This window comes from Mytilus edulis, chromosome 9 (genome assembly GCF_963676685.1).
Source record: "Mytilus edulis chromosome 9, xbMytEdul2.2, whole genome shotgun sequence".
Taxonomy (NCBI): Eukaryota; Metazoa; Mollusca; class Bivalvia; order Mytilida; family Mytilidae; genus Mytilus; species Mytilus edulis.
Window position 1 is genome coordinate 55,219,959 of NC_092352.1, and position 17,415 is coordinate 55,237,373.

General features: G+C 32.2%; 2 protein-coding genes across 5 annotated transcripts in view; one reads left to right on the forward strand and one right to left on the reverse strand.

The window, feature by feature from the left end:
- The window catches only part of LOC139490061 (uncharacterized), a gene marked incomplete in the record, with an annotated part of 31,316 nt that overhangs the window by 9,884 nt on the left and 4,017 nt on the right, over positions 1–17,415 (reverse strand). Inside the window, 3 exon segments of the mRNA XM_071276912.1 lie at positions 1,513–1,573; positions 2,054–2,163; positions 2,534–2,749. Coding sequence (XP_071133013.1) covers positions 1,513–1,573; positions 2,054–2,163; positions 2,534–2,749 — 387 coding nt within the window.
- On the forward strand, positions 10,555–15,130 carry LOC139489792 (angiopoietin-related protein 6-like). 4 transcript variants are annotated; one of them, XM_071276632.1, is made up of 5 exons: positions 10,555–10,597; positions 11,495–11,907; positions 13,118–13,203; positions 13,701–13,869; positions 14,154–15,130. In XM_071276632.1, the coding sequence occupies exons 2-5, from the start codon at positions 11,727–11,729 to the stop codon at positions 14,531–14,533; spliced, it is 816 nt and encodes a 271-aa protein (XP_071132733.1). In that variant the 5' UTR covers positions 10,555–10,597; positions 11,495–11,726; the 3' UTR covers positions 14,534–15,130. The 4 variants fall into 4 exon arrangements, with proteins under 4 accessions (XP_071132733.1, XP_071132734.1, XP_071132732.1 ...); XM_071276633.1 differs by having other exon boundaries at positions 10,562–10,597; positions 11,758–11,907; XM_071276631.1 differs by having other exon boundaries at positions 10,594–10,681.

Here is a 17,415-nt window from a genome sequence, read left to right on the forward strand (position 1 = left end):
GGGTTCTATTTTCGTGGATTAAGGAAAACTAACATGTTCTTGGTTATTTAATTTCATGGTTTTTCCAAATTCTGTGTATGAGCATTTGTAAAACATGACAATCTTTAAGCATTTAATTTTGTGATTCACTTGTACCCAGGAAATCCAAGAAGATTGATTTTTAACAAATAACTATGAATCCATAGTAATGTTTCATTGCATATGAATAAATAACCATCACTGGAGTTAATCATTAAATTTTCACCCTTTTTCTCTCCGCGTACAAGCTTCAGTAACCATGTAATCTTTAGTTTCCAAAATATTCTATAAAAACATCAATTAAAAAAATAATGGTGCTTTGAAACACCAAAGATATATAACCCTCCTCCCCTCAGCCGTGGCATGTACATTAAATATGGACTACTGATAATTTCAGTAATTTTACATTTCTTTTTAAGTTCACTTTGCTGATATTTTATTATGCTTAAATTTGTATCTGTCTTTGCCAGGTTTTTTTAAATAGAAGGAAAGTCTATAAAGTAGTCCAAAAATATCATTTCATGGGCACTAATTGGTTCCTATCATTTTGATTTTGTTGTCAATCTTTTATTGGTGATAAAAATAGATACAAATGTTTTTCAAGGACCATAACTCTTAACAGGTTTAACAAATATTTGCAGTTTATGTCACCCCTCAACAAACAGTAGATTCGTTTATTTTTGGTTGGTACCAACTTTTCTTGGATTGAGGAAAACTTGCATTTTTCGTGGTTATTTGATATCGTGGTTTCCTAAAAGTCTGCATTTAATCATACATCAAAGGAGTAGGTCCTGTAAGGACCGATTTTGGCCTCAAATTTCAGTTTCATCTGACGAAAGATTTTGACCACTTTTTAAACACTTAAGTGTCTATTTTATATGTTTCGATTAATTTATGTGAAAGTTTTTAACTTATTTCGTCATTAAAAATGGTCCGATTCAAGCTCAAATATGAAAAATCTACCAAATATGCGAAAATAGGTAACTTTTCAGATGGTTTTTGTCAAAAACGAAAGTGGCCGCATCCGTGTTCATCCTCAACCTTTATATATGTTATGTATTATCATCAAATACAACTTCCATTTCAATATTTTGGATGAACACGAATGCGGCCACTTTCGTTTTACACGGAAACCGTCTAAAATTTAAGTAAAATGCTGGAATTGTTAAGATTTGAGTAATTTAGCATGACTTAATGGTTATAGTACCCAATATATGTGCATTGTATTGTCAAAAACAGCCCATATTTATGCAGCAGCACCATTTTACTATCCAATAAATAACTAAAACTTTACATTTTAACGATTTTGTAAACTGCCAAATTTTGGGGCCAAAAAAGGGTCTTACCGGACCTACTCCTTTGCAATTCTTGCACCCACGAAATCCACGAAAATTGGTATCCAACAAATAATAATGAATCCATGGTCATCTTTAAAGACTTTTACATAGTTACCTGTAATATCTTCTTTATTGCTGGTACCAGGTTTAACAATATCCCTTTTACCAATATGATCATCTGCACCAGTTTTGTTGATTTTAGGCAACGAAGATTCTGTCTGTTAAATCAAAAATAAATGAGATTACTAGATGATCTAATTCTTTTATATATGATATGGCTGGTAAAGAAATCTTTTCCAAATGTTGTTTATCAATTGATTATAATCATGTGCATTTTAATAATTGTAATAATTCATCATGGTATAAATCTTTGTTGCACTCAGTATAATGTTTCTTGGTAAAGTGGACTGGAACTGAACATGTTACAGCCAATTGCGTTGAGTGTGTAGGTAACGGTAATATCTTTGGTAAGCTTACTTGATCACTGAACCATTAGCATCAATTGATTATAATTTTATTTAGATTCTCCAAAATATTCGTGATTATCAGAAGTCTCAAATTTTAATGGGTTACCATTGTTTTTGGATTTTTTTTTAAATGATTTGTCAAAATGAGTTTGGCAAGATTTTTTACTGTTATTTTGCTTTTCTTTCTACATTTCTGAAAAAGAAAACTAGTATGCATAATAGAGAACTAACCTCTGTTCTGGGTTTTTCCACAATTTCCAAACATTTTCGTTTTCTAGATCTCTTTTGGTGAGTAGTCTGCATGTCGGTATTTAAAGATTTTTTTTTATAAAGTATGGTTACTGAAAAAAAATTAATAAATATAATATATTGTGTAAAATAAAAGTCTCAGCTTAAAGCTGTAATAGTAACAAATTTTGCTTTATTCATTGATCTTAGAATTATACTAAAGATACTGTACTGAAAGATCATACAATGATGCCACTTGCAAAGTCCATGATTTTGTGTTCCGAAATTGAACAAAAAGAATTCATAGAATAAGTAAAACCCTTACTATAGTCAGCTATTTAAATCAGTTTAATACAAGAAAACTAACAGCCTGATTTAATAAGTGAAAAATAATGGACGAAACTATCCCTCAAATGCAGGCTCCTGACTTTGGACATAAATAATTCCAAGTTGAAATAATAGCCTGTTTATATGTATAATTACCCTTCTTGGTTTTAGGATGATGTAATATCTGTGCTGTCTGCGTTTCTGTTTGTAAATTAGATGCCTCAGCAACATCTTCTTGGTCTATATCAACATTTTGTGTTCCTAAATCCCATGGTCTGTCCAAGGTCACTTCCATTTGATCTCTATCCTTGACCTTTGAAGAGAATCTGCTAACCTCCTTTGGTCTACATTCTTGTTTCTTGGTCTTTTTCACTAAAATAGATGAATATAAGTTCAAATATGCAGTTTAAATTTCAGGTTAAAATGACAAAATTTCTGTGTGAGACTGGTTTTTTTTTCAAGACACATTGTTCCATAATAGACAAGAGTACATCTGATCACAAATGTGGGTCAGGGTTCTAATTTGGCATTATAATTAGAAAGGTTATATCATAAGGAACATGTATACTAAGTTTCAAGTTGATTGGACTTTCAAGAGACATTGTTCCATAATAGACAAGAGTACATCTGATCACAAATGTGATGACAACAATCTGTACAGGATCAATCTGGTATATTTGTATAGATAAACATAACTAGAGGCTCTAAAGAGCCTGTGTCGCTATCCTTGGTCTATGTGAATATTAAACAAAGGACGCAGATGGATTCATGACAAAATTGTGTTTTGGTGATGGTGATGTGTTTGCGGATCTTACTTTACTGAACATTCTAGCTGCTTACAATTATCTCTATCTATAATTAACTTGGCCCAGTAGTTTCAGAAGAGAAGATTTTTGTAAAAGATTACTATAATTTGCGAAAAAAATGGTTAAAACTTGACTATAAAGGGCAATAACTCCTAAAGGTGTCAACTGACAATTTCGATCATGTTGACTTATTTGTAGATCTTACTTTGCCAACATTTATTGTTTTCTACAGTTTATCTCTATCTATAATAATATTCAAGATAATAACCAAAAACAGCAAAATTTCCTTAAAATTGCCAGTTCAGGGGCAGCAACCCAACAACAGGATGTCCGATTCATCTGAAAATTTCAGGGCAAATAGATTTTGACCTGATGAACAATTTTACTTCATGTTAGATTTCCTTTAAATGCTTTGGTTTTTGAGTTATAAGCCAAAAACTGAATTTTACCCCTATGTTCTATTTTTAGCCGTGGCAGCCATCTTGGTTGGTTGACCAGGTCACGCCACACATTTTTTAAACTAGATACCCAAATGATGATTGTGGCCAAGTTTGATTTAATTTGGCCACGTAGTATCAGAGGAGAAGATTTTTGTAAAAGATTACTAAGATTTATGAAAAATTGTTAAAAATTGACTATAAAGGGCAATAACTCCTAAAGGGGTCAACTGACCATTTCGGTCATGTTGACTTATTTGTAAATCTTACTTTGCTGAACATTATTGCTGTTAAAACAGTTTATCTCTATCTATAATAATATTCAAGATAATAACCAAAAACAGCAAAATTTCCTTAAAATGATCATTTCAGGGGCAGCAACCCAACAACGAGTTGTTAGATTCATCTGAAATTTTCGGGGCGGATAGATCTTGACCTGATGAACAGTTTAACCCCCATGTCAGATTTGCTCAAAATGCTTTTGTTTTTGAGTTATAAGTCAAAAACTGAATTTTACCCCTATGTTCTATTTTTAGCCGAAGTGGCCATCTTGGTTGATTGGCCGGGTCATGCCACACATTTTTTAAACTAAATACCCCAAAGATGATTGTGGCCAAGTTTGGATTAATTTGGCCCAGTTATTAAGTTTCAGAGGAGAAGATTTTTGTAAAAGATTACTAAGATTTAAGAACTAGAGGCTCTCAAGAGCCTGTGTCGCTCACCTGCATATGTTACTGAATTTACTGATGTTGGTCATCTTGGTTGGTAGGTGGGGTCATTAGACACTTTTTTTAAATAGATACCATAGTGATGATTGTGACCACGTTTAGTTTAATATGGCCCATAGTTTTAGAAAAGAAGATTTTTGTACAAGTTACAAAAATGACGAAAATTTGTTCAAAATTGACTATAAAGGGCAATAACTCCTTAAGGGGTACTCTTACAATTTTTATCATGTTGACTTATTTGTAGATCCTACTTTGCTGAACAAAATTGCTGTTTACAGTTTATCTCTATCTATAATAGTATTCAAGATAATAACCAAAAACTGCAAAATTTCCTTAAAATTACCAATTTTAGGGCAGCAACCCAATAACGAGATGTCAGATTCATCTGAAAATTTGCAAGGGGATAGATCTTATTCTGATGGACATTTAAATCTTGAAAGATTTGCCCTAAATGTCTTATTTTTAAAGATATAAATCAAAAACTGCATTTTACCACTATGTTCTAATTTTAGCCGTGTCGGACATTTTTTTTGGAAGGCGGTGTCATTGGACACATTTTTCAAACTATATACCACAATGATAATTATCTCCAAGTTTGGTTTAATTTGGCCATGTAGTTTCAGAGAAGAAGATTTTTGTACAAGTTACAAAAACTGACTAAAATTTGTTAAAAATTGACTATAAAGAGCAATAACTCCTTAAGGGGTTGACTGACAATTTTGGTCATGTTGACTTATTTGTAGGTTTTACTTTGCTGAACATTATTGCTGTTTACAGTTTATCTTTATCTATAATAGTTTTCAAGATAATAACCAAAAACTGCAAAATTTCCTTAAAATAACCAATTCAGGGGCAGCAACCTAACAACGGGTTGTCCGATTCATCTGAAAATTCTAGAGCAGATAGATCTTGACCTGATTAACAATTTTACCCTATGTCAGATTTGCTCTAAATGTTTTGGTTTCAAAGATATTAGCCAAAATATACATTTTACCCCTGTGTTCTATTTTTAGCCATGGCGGCCATCTTGGTTGGATGGCCAGGTCACCGGACACATTTTTTAAACTAGATACCCCAAGGATGATTGTGTCCAAGTTTGGTTAAATTTGGCCCAGTAGTTTCAGAGGAGAAGATTTTTGTAAAAGTTTAAGGACGACAGACGACGGACGCCAAGTGATGAGAAAAGCTCACTTGACCTTTCAGGTCAGGTGAGCTAAAAATGGTTAATAATTGACTATAAAGGGCAATAACTCCTTAAGGGGTCAACTGACCATTTCGGACAGGTTGACTTATTTGTAGATCTAACTTTGCTGAACAATATTGTTGTTTACAGTTTATCTCTATTTATAATAATATTCAAAATAATAACCAAAAACAGCAAAATTTCCTTAAAATTACCAATTCAGGGGCAGCAACCCAACAACGGGTTGTCTGATTCATCTGAAAATTTCAGGGCAGATAAAAACTTACCTGATGAACAATTTTACCCCTGTCAGATTTGCTCTAAATGCTTTGGTTTTTGAGTTATAAGCCAAAAACTGCATTTTACCCCAATGTTCTATTTTTAGCCATGGCGGCCATCTTGGTTGGTTGACCAGGTCATCGGACACATTTTTAAAACTAAATACCCCAATGATGTTTGTGGCCAAGTTTGGTTAAATTTGGCCCAGTAGTTTAAGAGGAGAAGATTTTTGTAAAAGTTAACAACGACGCCGGACGCCGGATGACGCCGGACGCAAAGTGATGGGAAAAGCTCACTTGGCCCTTCGGGCCAGGTGAGCTAAAAAACAAGAATGTGGCCATAGTACACAGATGCCCTTATTGCACTATCATTTTCTATGTTCCGTGGACCATTAAATTGGGGTCAGGATTCTAATTTGGCATTATAATTAGAAAGGTTATATCATAAGGAACATGTATACTAAGTTTCAAGTTGATTGGACTTCAAATTCATCAAAAACTACCTCAACCAAAAACTTAAACCTGATGCGGGACAAACAGACGGAGAACGAACAGATGAAAGAATGGACCCACAGACCAGAAAACATAATGCCCATAAATGGGGCATTAAACCAAAATGTGTCCCAAGTACACATATGTCTCACTTGGCTATTATTTTCTATGTTTAGTTGACCATGAAATTGGGGTCAAAACTTTAATTTGGCATTAAAATTACAAAGAACATATCATTGGGAACATGTGTACTAAGTTTCAAGTTGATTGGATGTTATGATCTTCATCAGAAACTACTTTAACCTGAAGTGGGACAGACAAATGAACGAATGAACCAATGGACACACAGTCTAAAAAAACATAATGCCCCTAAGTGGGGTTTGAAAATTACAACAGTTAAATAAGCAATCAATTGCAATACTTTCTAAACAGGATATTGATATTTAAGGTCTTTCCTCTCCGCAAGGAAAGACCTTATTGTTTTTCTCCTGTTTTTTTTTTTTTCATCCAGCATTTGTTTAACATGGCCTCCCCTTGTTTCTATTGAAGTTATCAAGACCAAATATGGACCATCGGTAGACCTCATCATGAAGTATTACCAGATGAGGCTGTGTAGGATTTCATCATCCCCTTTAGAAGTTCTCTCCCTTTTATTGGTTTTTTTCGACATGGCCCCCCCTCGTTGTTTTTGAAGATATCATGACCTTATTTGGACAAAAGTTAGATTTCATCATGATGTGTTACCATATGAGGCTGCTATAAAGGATTTCATCATTCCCTATAAGAGTTATGTCCCCTTGAAGCAATTTCTTTCTTTTAAATTTTTCTCAAAAAGTATTCAAGATAGAATCGATTTGAAAACGGCAACATGTACAGGACCACATGGCAATGTTAATTAACATATACAATCATTTTGTTTTTTACCCTTATAAGGAGTTATTTCCCTTGAAAAAATATAAACAATTGTTGAAAAATTGTATCTCGAGAACCGGAAGTCGTAAAGACTTGGGACCTACACCAATAATCTTAAGTTCATGTGACCTTTAATTTGCACCCAAGGTCAAAGGTCACCGAGTGCAAAAAAAAATTACGCTGCAATTTCAAGCTTTCATATTAAGAAAACGATAAGAGTTTGCTGCATACTTACAGCGTATAAAATGTTCCTCTCGACGAGCTCTACATTTTATACTCTGACCTCAAAAGAGTCCGACTGTCTGTTCAAAAGTTACGACGGGATGATTCTTAAAAGTATAGTATTGTGTGTATATCTTTTTAAAGGTAACAGATATCAACCTACTATAAACTGCAAAGATGATCAGTAGTTCAAGACCTTCAATTTGAGGTCAATGTCAGGTCATGATGAAATTTCACCTTGACCTTCATATTTTACTATGACCTTGTAATATTTGAAAGGTCAAGTGGTCCTGAGTTGAATGGTGATAGTCCCATGTCTCTACGACTTCCGGTTCTCAAGTTTTGTATTGCATCATATATTTGATGATTAATTGTGACCTTGGTGAACTTTGAAATGGTCCCAATTCTTTTTCTATAATGTTGTCCTTCAACTGTAGATCATTTATCATTTAACAGATTTGAGATATCTATTGTCGTTTTAGAGATAATGCAGTTTGAAGTTTTTCGAGCGGAGGCATGTATTTCTGAATTATCAAAGGCTTACCACTTAAAATGTTTTAGAAATTGAAGAGGTTGACATAGTTATATGTTTGACCAAATACCAAAAACATTCCATGGAAAAAAACACCAAAAAATCAATTTGAAATTTTCAAGTTTTGCATTGACTTTGTAAGTTTCATAACTTCTATTTATATAATTGATATTGCATCATTATTTGCACTTTGTCAAATGGGGTCATCTGATATATCAAATTGAAGGTCTTAATAAACTCTACTTAAAAATGAAAATTTTAAACCCCCTTTTCATCCCAGGGGGACGGGTGGGGTCATTTAGTGCAAACATTCAAATTTCTCAGATGGTAAGGTTGTCGCATATCAAATGAAAGAACATAAAGCGTACATTTCAAATTTCAAATTGACGTCTCCCAAAAATGGGTTGGATGGGGTCATTGAGTGCAAAAAATAAATGTTCTTTTAAGGTAGGGTTGTTGTATATCAAATGAAAGGTCATGATGTGTACATTTAAAATATCAAATTCCCGACCTCCAAAAATTTGTTGGATAGGGTTATTAAGTGCAAATATTTCAAGAACATGGTGTTGTCGCATATCAAACGAAAGCTCATCTACTCTGTTCCATATATCATAATTCCGATCTCAAAAATGTAGACGTATGAGGTCATTAAGTGTAAAAAGCGAAATGTTTCAGAAGGTGTGCTTGTCGTATATCAAACGAAAGGTCGTACAAAGTACAATACGAAAACATCACTTTTACAGGAAAGACCTTTCAATTGTTTTACAAACAATTGAGATACTAGTTTATATGTTTAATTGTTTTATTTTTTTATTTTCATTTTTGTCTATCACCAAGTGACTCTCAATCCTGGATTCCTCAATTGACTCTTCAAACATATTTGAGCTATAAAAAAAGTTATTCTTCCTCACTCTTAATGCCTAATTATTTGTATAATATATTCTAATTGCTTCATTGTTTGAATATGGTTTTAAAATTTTGAATAAACTATAAATGAGATCAAGTGCAAATCTAAAGACTCAGTAAATGTCATATGCTATTATATCTGTTATTTGCTTGAATAGCATTGAATTAGGAAATATATGCTAACATCTTTTTAAAGAAAGCTGCTTGAACTGATATAAAGGTATGCATGTACATGAACGAACCCCCCTCCCTTTGGAGAAGATCTCCCACTGTACATGAATGAAACCTAAACTCAACCTGTAAGTCATCATATAACTATACCAATGTACAAAAAAGTCAGATCAATAGAATTTTTCAAGTACAACTTCAAATTACACAGCATATCTTCGAAGAAAAAGATTTTTCAAAAAAGAGCTGAAAGGGCTCACAGTATAAAGCTCATTTTTAATATAAATATTTCCTTATAATTCTTTTAAAACATTATTTCCGTCTTAAAATTTGATAAAATCTATGCACTCCTTGACAAATACAAAATTTTTCTATCTTTTTAACCTTGAAATTTTTGTGAAGATTTGGGATATCACATCTACCTATCAATTATTTGATAGAAATTTTAGTCTAGACAAGGATCAAATATGGTTGCGTGCTTGTACAGTCTGTTTTCTTTCAATTTTTTTTAACTAACAAGGCCCGAATTTAATATACTTTTTGTTTTTTCGAAAGGTAGAGACAGTGGGTAGGTTAAGGTAGGTAGGCAATTTCTTTTCTTTTTTGGTGTAGAAAAATATATTTTTCCAATCTGTTTTAGTCTTTATGCCTATCTGAATAAAACAAAATATTTTCACATCGAATCTCAAAAAAGATTTTGAGTAGGCAACTATTTTCTGGGTAGGTAAGGTTAAAGAAAACAAACAAAACAAACATGTTCTTTTTTATGGCCCAAAATACTGTTCTTTGACAATTTTTTTGTTTTTTTTCTAAAAGTAATATAATATAGAGCCCCCCCCCCCCCCCCCAAAAAAAAAAAAACAACAAAAAACGCAACAAAAAACCAACAAAACACCATCAAACCGAAAATAAAATTACACTTGTATAACCCTCATTTAGTATCAGGAAACAGCATATTCAAATTTGAAAAAAGTGTTGTCAAAGTGTTGCATGTCAATGAATGGACACTATTTTGAACCTGTCTGCCTGCTAGTTTTTTTTTGTTCAAACATATTTTATTGTTCAAAACAACTGGATTAGACACAAGTTTTTCAACTTAGTTCTGTCTTCTCCATAATATACATGAATATACATAATATTTATATAGCACTTTACATAAATTTGTAATTTTCTAATAAGCATGAAAGCCTGCTGTACATGCCCAAATTAATAACCCATTAATTTTCCTTTGAAAATCAGGTTGGAAACTTAATTAGTCTTAAAACAAATTTGTTAAAGAAAAAGAAAAATATCCAACTTAATATGACCTGATCATGATAACTAGGTCATTCACCTTAACTGAGATAACTCTAGACCTTCACCTGTACATTTGTTCACAGATTCTAATCAATAGAGTGTATCTATAAGTACGGACATTAATAAAAATGCATATAACTTGACTTGGGACATGTGACTTTGAGTGTCACTTTGCTTATTCATTTATTTCACAATTTCCTTCAATCCTTTTCACTTCCTGGATTGGAGAGAGACTATCCTGTTACCGGTAATATATAATTGTAAGCATGCAATAATATTTCATAGTTATTTGATTCTTTAGTAACTTACATGTAAAAAGATATATAAAACAAACTGCAGTCTGAGTATGTATTTAATAACATTATTTAATATTTCTATGCATATAGTAACTAAAATTCAATTCACGATGAATAATATAAATTGCTTATTCAGGGTATTTAAAATTCAGTTTAAAAATACTTTTTATTTTTTTTTCAGTGTCAGTACATTTGTGTGTACTTTAATTTTAATAAAACTTATCTGATTTTAAATATTTCACAAATAAAACGTTACATCTTGGGTTTATTACAATCTATTATTTACTCATTGATAAAGCGTAACATATATTATTATCCATGCATGCACATGTAGCATGGATCAGAATAATTTTATGCACATTTAGCATGCATAAATTATTCCCTGGTGATTGTTACCTTGTGACTTAGCAAGTTAAAATAATCTGACTCAGCATTTCTGTTTAGTACATCTATCAAGCTTTATAAATAACATATTCTAAGCCTGCATGGTCATCATTATACCCATCAAACATTTAATTAGCATCACTCATCATTATCTGATATGATGTGTTGGTATTTAATTCTTTTTCTCACCAGTTTAAAATCATAATGGATTAAAATCTTAAAACTATATATTATGATGAGAAAAGGTCATGAGTGCACACTGTCTCAATCCACACAAGAGATCGTGAGGCAAATTTCAGCCTTTTGAAAAATAACAATATTGTGAGAATATTAAAATGCATATAATATTCATATTGAATCTTTTACATTTTTCTTTAAAATTGACTTAATTAATTGTATTTGCGCTATGGAAATGTATAATAAAAGTAATTTTTTTTTATGTTTAAAAATATGACTTTATATTTTATATTTAAACAGGTAAGCTTAAGGTGGTACCTAACACTACAGGGAGATAACTCTGTAAAATCAGCTAAACGTTTTAATAACGTCGTGTTGTTACGGGAATATTAAGCTTTTCAATGATCAAAATTGGTATTAGTCAAATTGCTATATAACCAGTGTAATTTTTCTGACAAAACGGTTGGTTCAAAAAATTTGAAATTATTATATTTTTATTAAAGTCTCAAAGTAAATACTTTGACAAGATTTTATGAAAATTAAACGAGCCAAATCAATTTTAGTGAAAGTGTTGAGTACCACCTTAATTAGAATTAAAATGGGTAGAGGTATGAAGAAGACATTGATACTTGCCATTGTGTTTGTTTGTTTATCATTGGTTAATGGTCTAGATGAAGAGGCAGTTAATGAAAATGATATTAAACAATACCAAGGTAATATTTAAGGATGTTTGCTACTCTGTTTAAAAATAACAAGCTTTTTAAAAGACTGTTATGAATTGAAAGAATATAAATAAAGGAACTAAAAAGGCAGATAAAAATGGAGGGTCTGTGTGCTTGTTTATGAGATATAAGCTGTTGAAGATTTGGCGGGAAATAATTCTCTCTAGATTTTTCTTTCACTTAACATTGGCACCTTTTTTGTTTAAAAAACTATGAAAAAATAACAAGGATTTCATAAGATTTTGAAATATGGCTTTTTAAATAATATGTAATAAAAATATGAAAAGAAAAGTAGGGGTTAGTGGGCATTTTTTTTTTAATGTTAATACATGGATAAAACCAGAGGATTCTGAAAATCTGGCAAAAAATCAAAAAGAAGGGGAGCAAACATCCTTAATTTCGTCTAAAATATAACTTCATATTAAGGTACTTGTGTGGAAATATTTTTAGTTTTAAATATGCTCCCTAGGTCGTTTGTAATAAAATTTATACAGTCTTTCAGATGAAAACAATTACGAAGTTCATGTTTTGCAAGGGAAAACCAAAATTATCATTCTGATTTATCAATCTTATAAGGTGTAAATTGATATTATGTTTTAAAGATTTATAAAAAATTCAATGAAATTCAAGCAATGCATGGTTGAAGAGACATTCAAAGGAGTACGTCCAGTAAGACTCCTTGTTGGTACAAAAATATAGCAGTTTTACAAAATTGTTAAAATGTATATATATAAACTTTTAGTTATTCGAATTCATTGAAAAATGAAGTGCTTCTCAATCTGCTACATAAATATGTGTTGTTTTGACAATACAATGCACATATATCAGGTACTAGCATCATTAAGTCATGCTAAATTACTGAAATCTTCACAATTTTAGCATTTTAGTTTAATTTTAGGTCCGTGACGTCTTCGATGAAAGTGGCCGCATTTGTGTTCATTCTTAATATTGAAATGTAACTTGTAATTTATGATAATATGTAACATAAATAAAGGTTGAGGATGCTTTCTTATGTGACCCCCTTCCAAGAAAAAGAAGAAGAAATTCAAATAATAAATAAAATAAAAGATGCTTCAATGACTTCAATGAATGTTATGGTACACTTTTTTCATATCTATAGATGCCAGGCCAAATGGCTACACAGAGAAGATTACAAAAAATAATAACTTGCTTTCAATATTTACCACATCTTTTCATTTAGATTGTGGTGCTGCCAGAAAACTTGGAGGTTACCAAAAGAGTGGTGTATACAAATTATGGATGAATACAACAAAGACCTACTTCAAGGTATGAATATTTCTTAAGTGTATATCATATTACATTCTTGAAATTTGGCAGAATCATCTAAAACTCTACATGACTTGATCATGACCAATTTTCTTGCCAGTGTTCATCTTCTAATTTATTTCATCAGAAGAGGTTAAACTACAGAAAAGTTGCTGAAATGAAGCTTTTAAATCAGTTGCACAACTCAGTGAACAACAGCTGTTAATTAAAAATAGAAATGCCACATCAAATTGTTTCGATTAAAAAAAAACAATACTACCACCCTCCCCTCATTGCTGTTGTTACTGTGATTAAGTGATAAAATAGTTACTAGTCTTTAAATTTTACTATAGATGTTACATTTTTATATCTTTGAAAGATCAGAGAAAAACCTAAAGGCAAAGCCAACTCTTCTTTTGTAGTAGAGATATAAAATTACAATACTGTTGTTTTCAACCTTATTCTGTTTGACTCTAAAGATTTAATTTTATTCATATTAAAGTTTTGTTTTATTTCAGATAATCTGTGAGCATACACCCAACAACTCCTTCAATGTGATTCAACGCCGAGTTGATGGTAGAGAAAACTTCAACAGATTGTGGCATGATTACGTAGCTGGTTTTGGTTCTTCTCAGGCAGATTACTGGGCAGGTCTTAACTCAATATACTACTTGACAAATCATCAAGGTAAGACCATGACTAAATTTGAGTGTGTTAAGGGAGAGGGTGGGGTTAAGTTTTTTTTCCAAAAAAAATATTCTGATCCCAAATTTGATGGAAAGAAGTATACTGATTAAAATTGAGAATGGAAAAAACCTGTTTTATTCATACAAAATATTTTAAAATGCGAGTTTAAAATATTGAGTGTTCATGTACACGTTAACTATGTTGCATTTTTTTGCAATAATAATAAAAACCTCGCATTAATTTCTGAAATTACAGTATATAGATATTCTGTTTGATTAATTCAGGTAACAGCATTCTTACAGTAAACTTACAAGATTGGGCAGGAATTAACAAAAATGCTCGCTACAACTACTTCAAACTGATGGATTCTACACACTTTAGGCTATCCATCGGTGGCTACAGTGGGGATACAGGAGACTCAATGTCACAAAATAACAACATGGTGTTCGCCACACCAGACAAATTAGACACCCACAGATGTGCCGCAGGCTATCAGGGAGGATGGTGGTTCAACTACTGTACCTACGCATTTTTGAATGGGAAATATTATTATGGCGGACCCTACCAACCAAGTGGACAGTTCTATGACGGTATCTACTGGTACAGTTGGGGAGGATATGGATATTCTATGAAGTTCGCACAAATGATGCTGTCAAGTTCATAAACTGTGCAAATGATTTCTTTTACAATATATTCACAACTGCAAACAAATAAACAAAATCAAAATTCAACATGATAGAAATTAAACAGCTACCATTTTGCTCTTTTAAGCCTTTCATTACAATGCAAATTAACAAATTAACAATTTACTTCCTTTACTAAGATGCATTTTTTTTTTACAGAATCTCCAATTGTACAGGTAATGTTCCTGTAAGAGGTCAGAATCAATGTAAAATAATCCAAATGCAGCATTTTAAGTTTTTAATTTTTACGTTTATTCAATTTGCCTTGTCTTTATTATGTTTATCTGTAATGCTGATTAACTCATATCTTAAGTTTACCATATTTCATGAAATATTTACAAGGGAGATAATTCAATATCTAAAACTGCTAAAAGCAAATCATTGAAAATAAGTCTTCAAACTTGTGTGTGCCAACTAACATAGTCATAGGCTTACTGTTCATGTTGTTATTCATGTAACTAAACATAAATAACAGTAATAGATGCATTTAGTGAATTTTTCATATTTTGTTTTCTATCATTGTCTAGTAGTCGTATTATTTTTTTTCACTTTCAAAATCAATAAACTTTTATACACTTCTAGTTGTTTTTCTGCATGTACAAATACTACTTTGTAATTTGCCCAATTCCCAAGTCAAACCTCATAATTATGCTTAAACACAATTCAAGCAACTGAACCAGTGGCAGATCCAGGGGGAGGGTTCAGGGGGTTGGAACCCCTTTTTTTGGACGATCAGTGCATTTGAATGGGGACATACATGTATAGTTGGACCCCCCCCTCTTTGTCCTGGGTTGGGAACCCCCCCCCTTTTTTAAGTGGCTGGATCCGCTCCTGTGAACTGCTAAACCCTTCATTGATGTGCTCAGAACATTGACAGAAGTATCTATTTTGAACAATATCACAGTCTTCTTTGAAGATGTAAATAACCATCATACATACAATCAATTCATTTAATTGTATTTTCGTTTCAACTCATCAACTTTATTTTCAAACTAATCTGAAAGAAATAAGGACAAATTACCTGAAATATTATGTATAACCAGATGCTCCGCAGGGCGCAGCTTTATACGACTGCAGAGGTTGAACCCTGAATGGTTGGGGCAAGTATGGACACAACATTCAAGCTGGATTCAGCTCTAAATTTGGATTGTGATTAAATAGTTGACACAGCATAGGTTTCTGACACAGAATGAATGTGGTCTAATGAACTTAAAATTTTTGTTTTGCCTTTGAGCAATTCACTATGCTGTTGAATATCAATTCTCTAAAAAAAATGTTTGAAGAAATTTTCTTTTTATTTATAAATTTCAAATGAGAAAAATTGAACCCCCCCCCCCCCCCCCCCCCCCCATTTTTTTTTCACATCCCCCTTTCCTTTATTCCAAAACCGATCTCAATTCAAATTTCTAATGGAGTTTGCAACAATAATTACATCATAACATATTAAAATGTAAAAAAAAGTGCTTGTTATATATCACTGAATGGTAATTATCAGTTGGTAGTAAAAATACTTTGTATATTGTTTAAGTTGATTCAACTACTGTTCTGGACAAAGAAAGATAACTCCAATTGAAATTTCTTGTTATTGCACAATATTATTATAAGAAATAAGAAATCTCTAACACAGAGCATTGGCTTACACTGAACAGAAAGCATTTAAAGACCCCTAAATGAGTAGTGTAAAACAATTCAAACCGGAAAACAAAAGGTCTAATCTGTATAAAACTGAGAATAGAGAAACACTTACTTACCACATCAACAAACAACAACTACTGAACATACAAGTATAGATTTCTGCTGTACAACTACATTACTGTGACAGATCGATCCAGTCTTACTTTTGTAAGACTAAAAAATTTAATACAAGTGTTTCCATTAACCCTACCTATCCTAATTTGTAGTGCCTACCCTAACACGTTTTATTCCATTTTGGAACAAGCACATATAGATTCCTTAGTTGTAACCAGGTAAAATATGTTTGTTAAATAAAATGATATTGCCTACCTACCCTTTTTTCAGCACCTTAGCAGAAACACATGAATTATTTTTTGTGGCCACAGTTACATAAGTGATGGTGTGCACTCTACCAAGATATGGCCATAATAATTGAACTTCAAAATGTGGTAAAACCGCTTATATGGAACATATTGTGAAAAGTTCACACAATAGACCACTTTCGAGTTCATCCGTCACCGGCAAAAACTCGTCAATTATGCACGCCTTTATGACGTCATTTACCAGATAGTGGGGGTCGCCTGTATCCCTGCACTATTTACGTTCATCAAGCGTCTTAGTGATCGTCTTTGTGCAGGATAAACTAGAAATAATGGTTGCTCTGTAGATACTTACTGACAATTCCCTAATGACAGCAGTGTTGATTGTCAATTTTGAGAATTCAATTTGCCGAATAATTCGTACAATATAGAATTATAGTTTTCCAACCACTCGCTCAACATTGGAAGGGAAGTGACGACGCCCCTAAACGCACAAATGACGGTGATAAAGGCGCGTATAATTGACGAGTTTTTTCCGGTGACGGGTGAACTCGAAAGTGGTCTATTTATATGAACAACTAGTAAATTTCAAGTCGATTTGATTAAACATCCTTTACAATAAATTAACCTGATATGGGAAGGATAAATAGAAGTACACACAGGCTGGAAGACATTCCTTCTACTATGGGAGATGTGATTTAAAAACAAATAGAGGCTCCTAGGAGTATGTCATTCAATACTTCAACAGTGTACTTTTCACTTCTGAAATTTTTTTAGTGTTTAATTTTTATCCTGAATTTTTATAACATTTATTTGTGTCATTTTAAAGCAATGAATTTCTAAGGGCTCAACTCCTGAACAACAAAAAA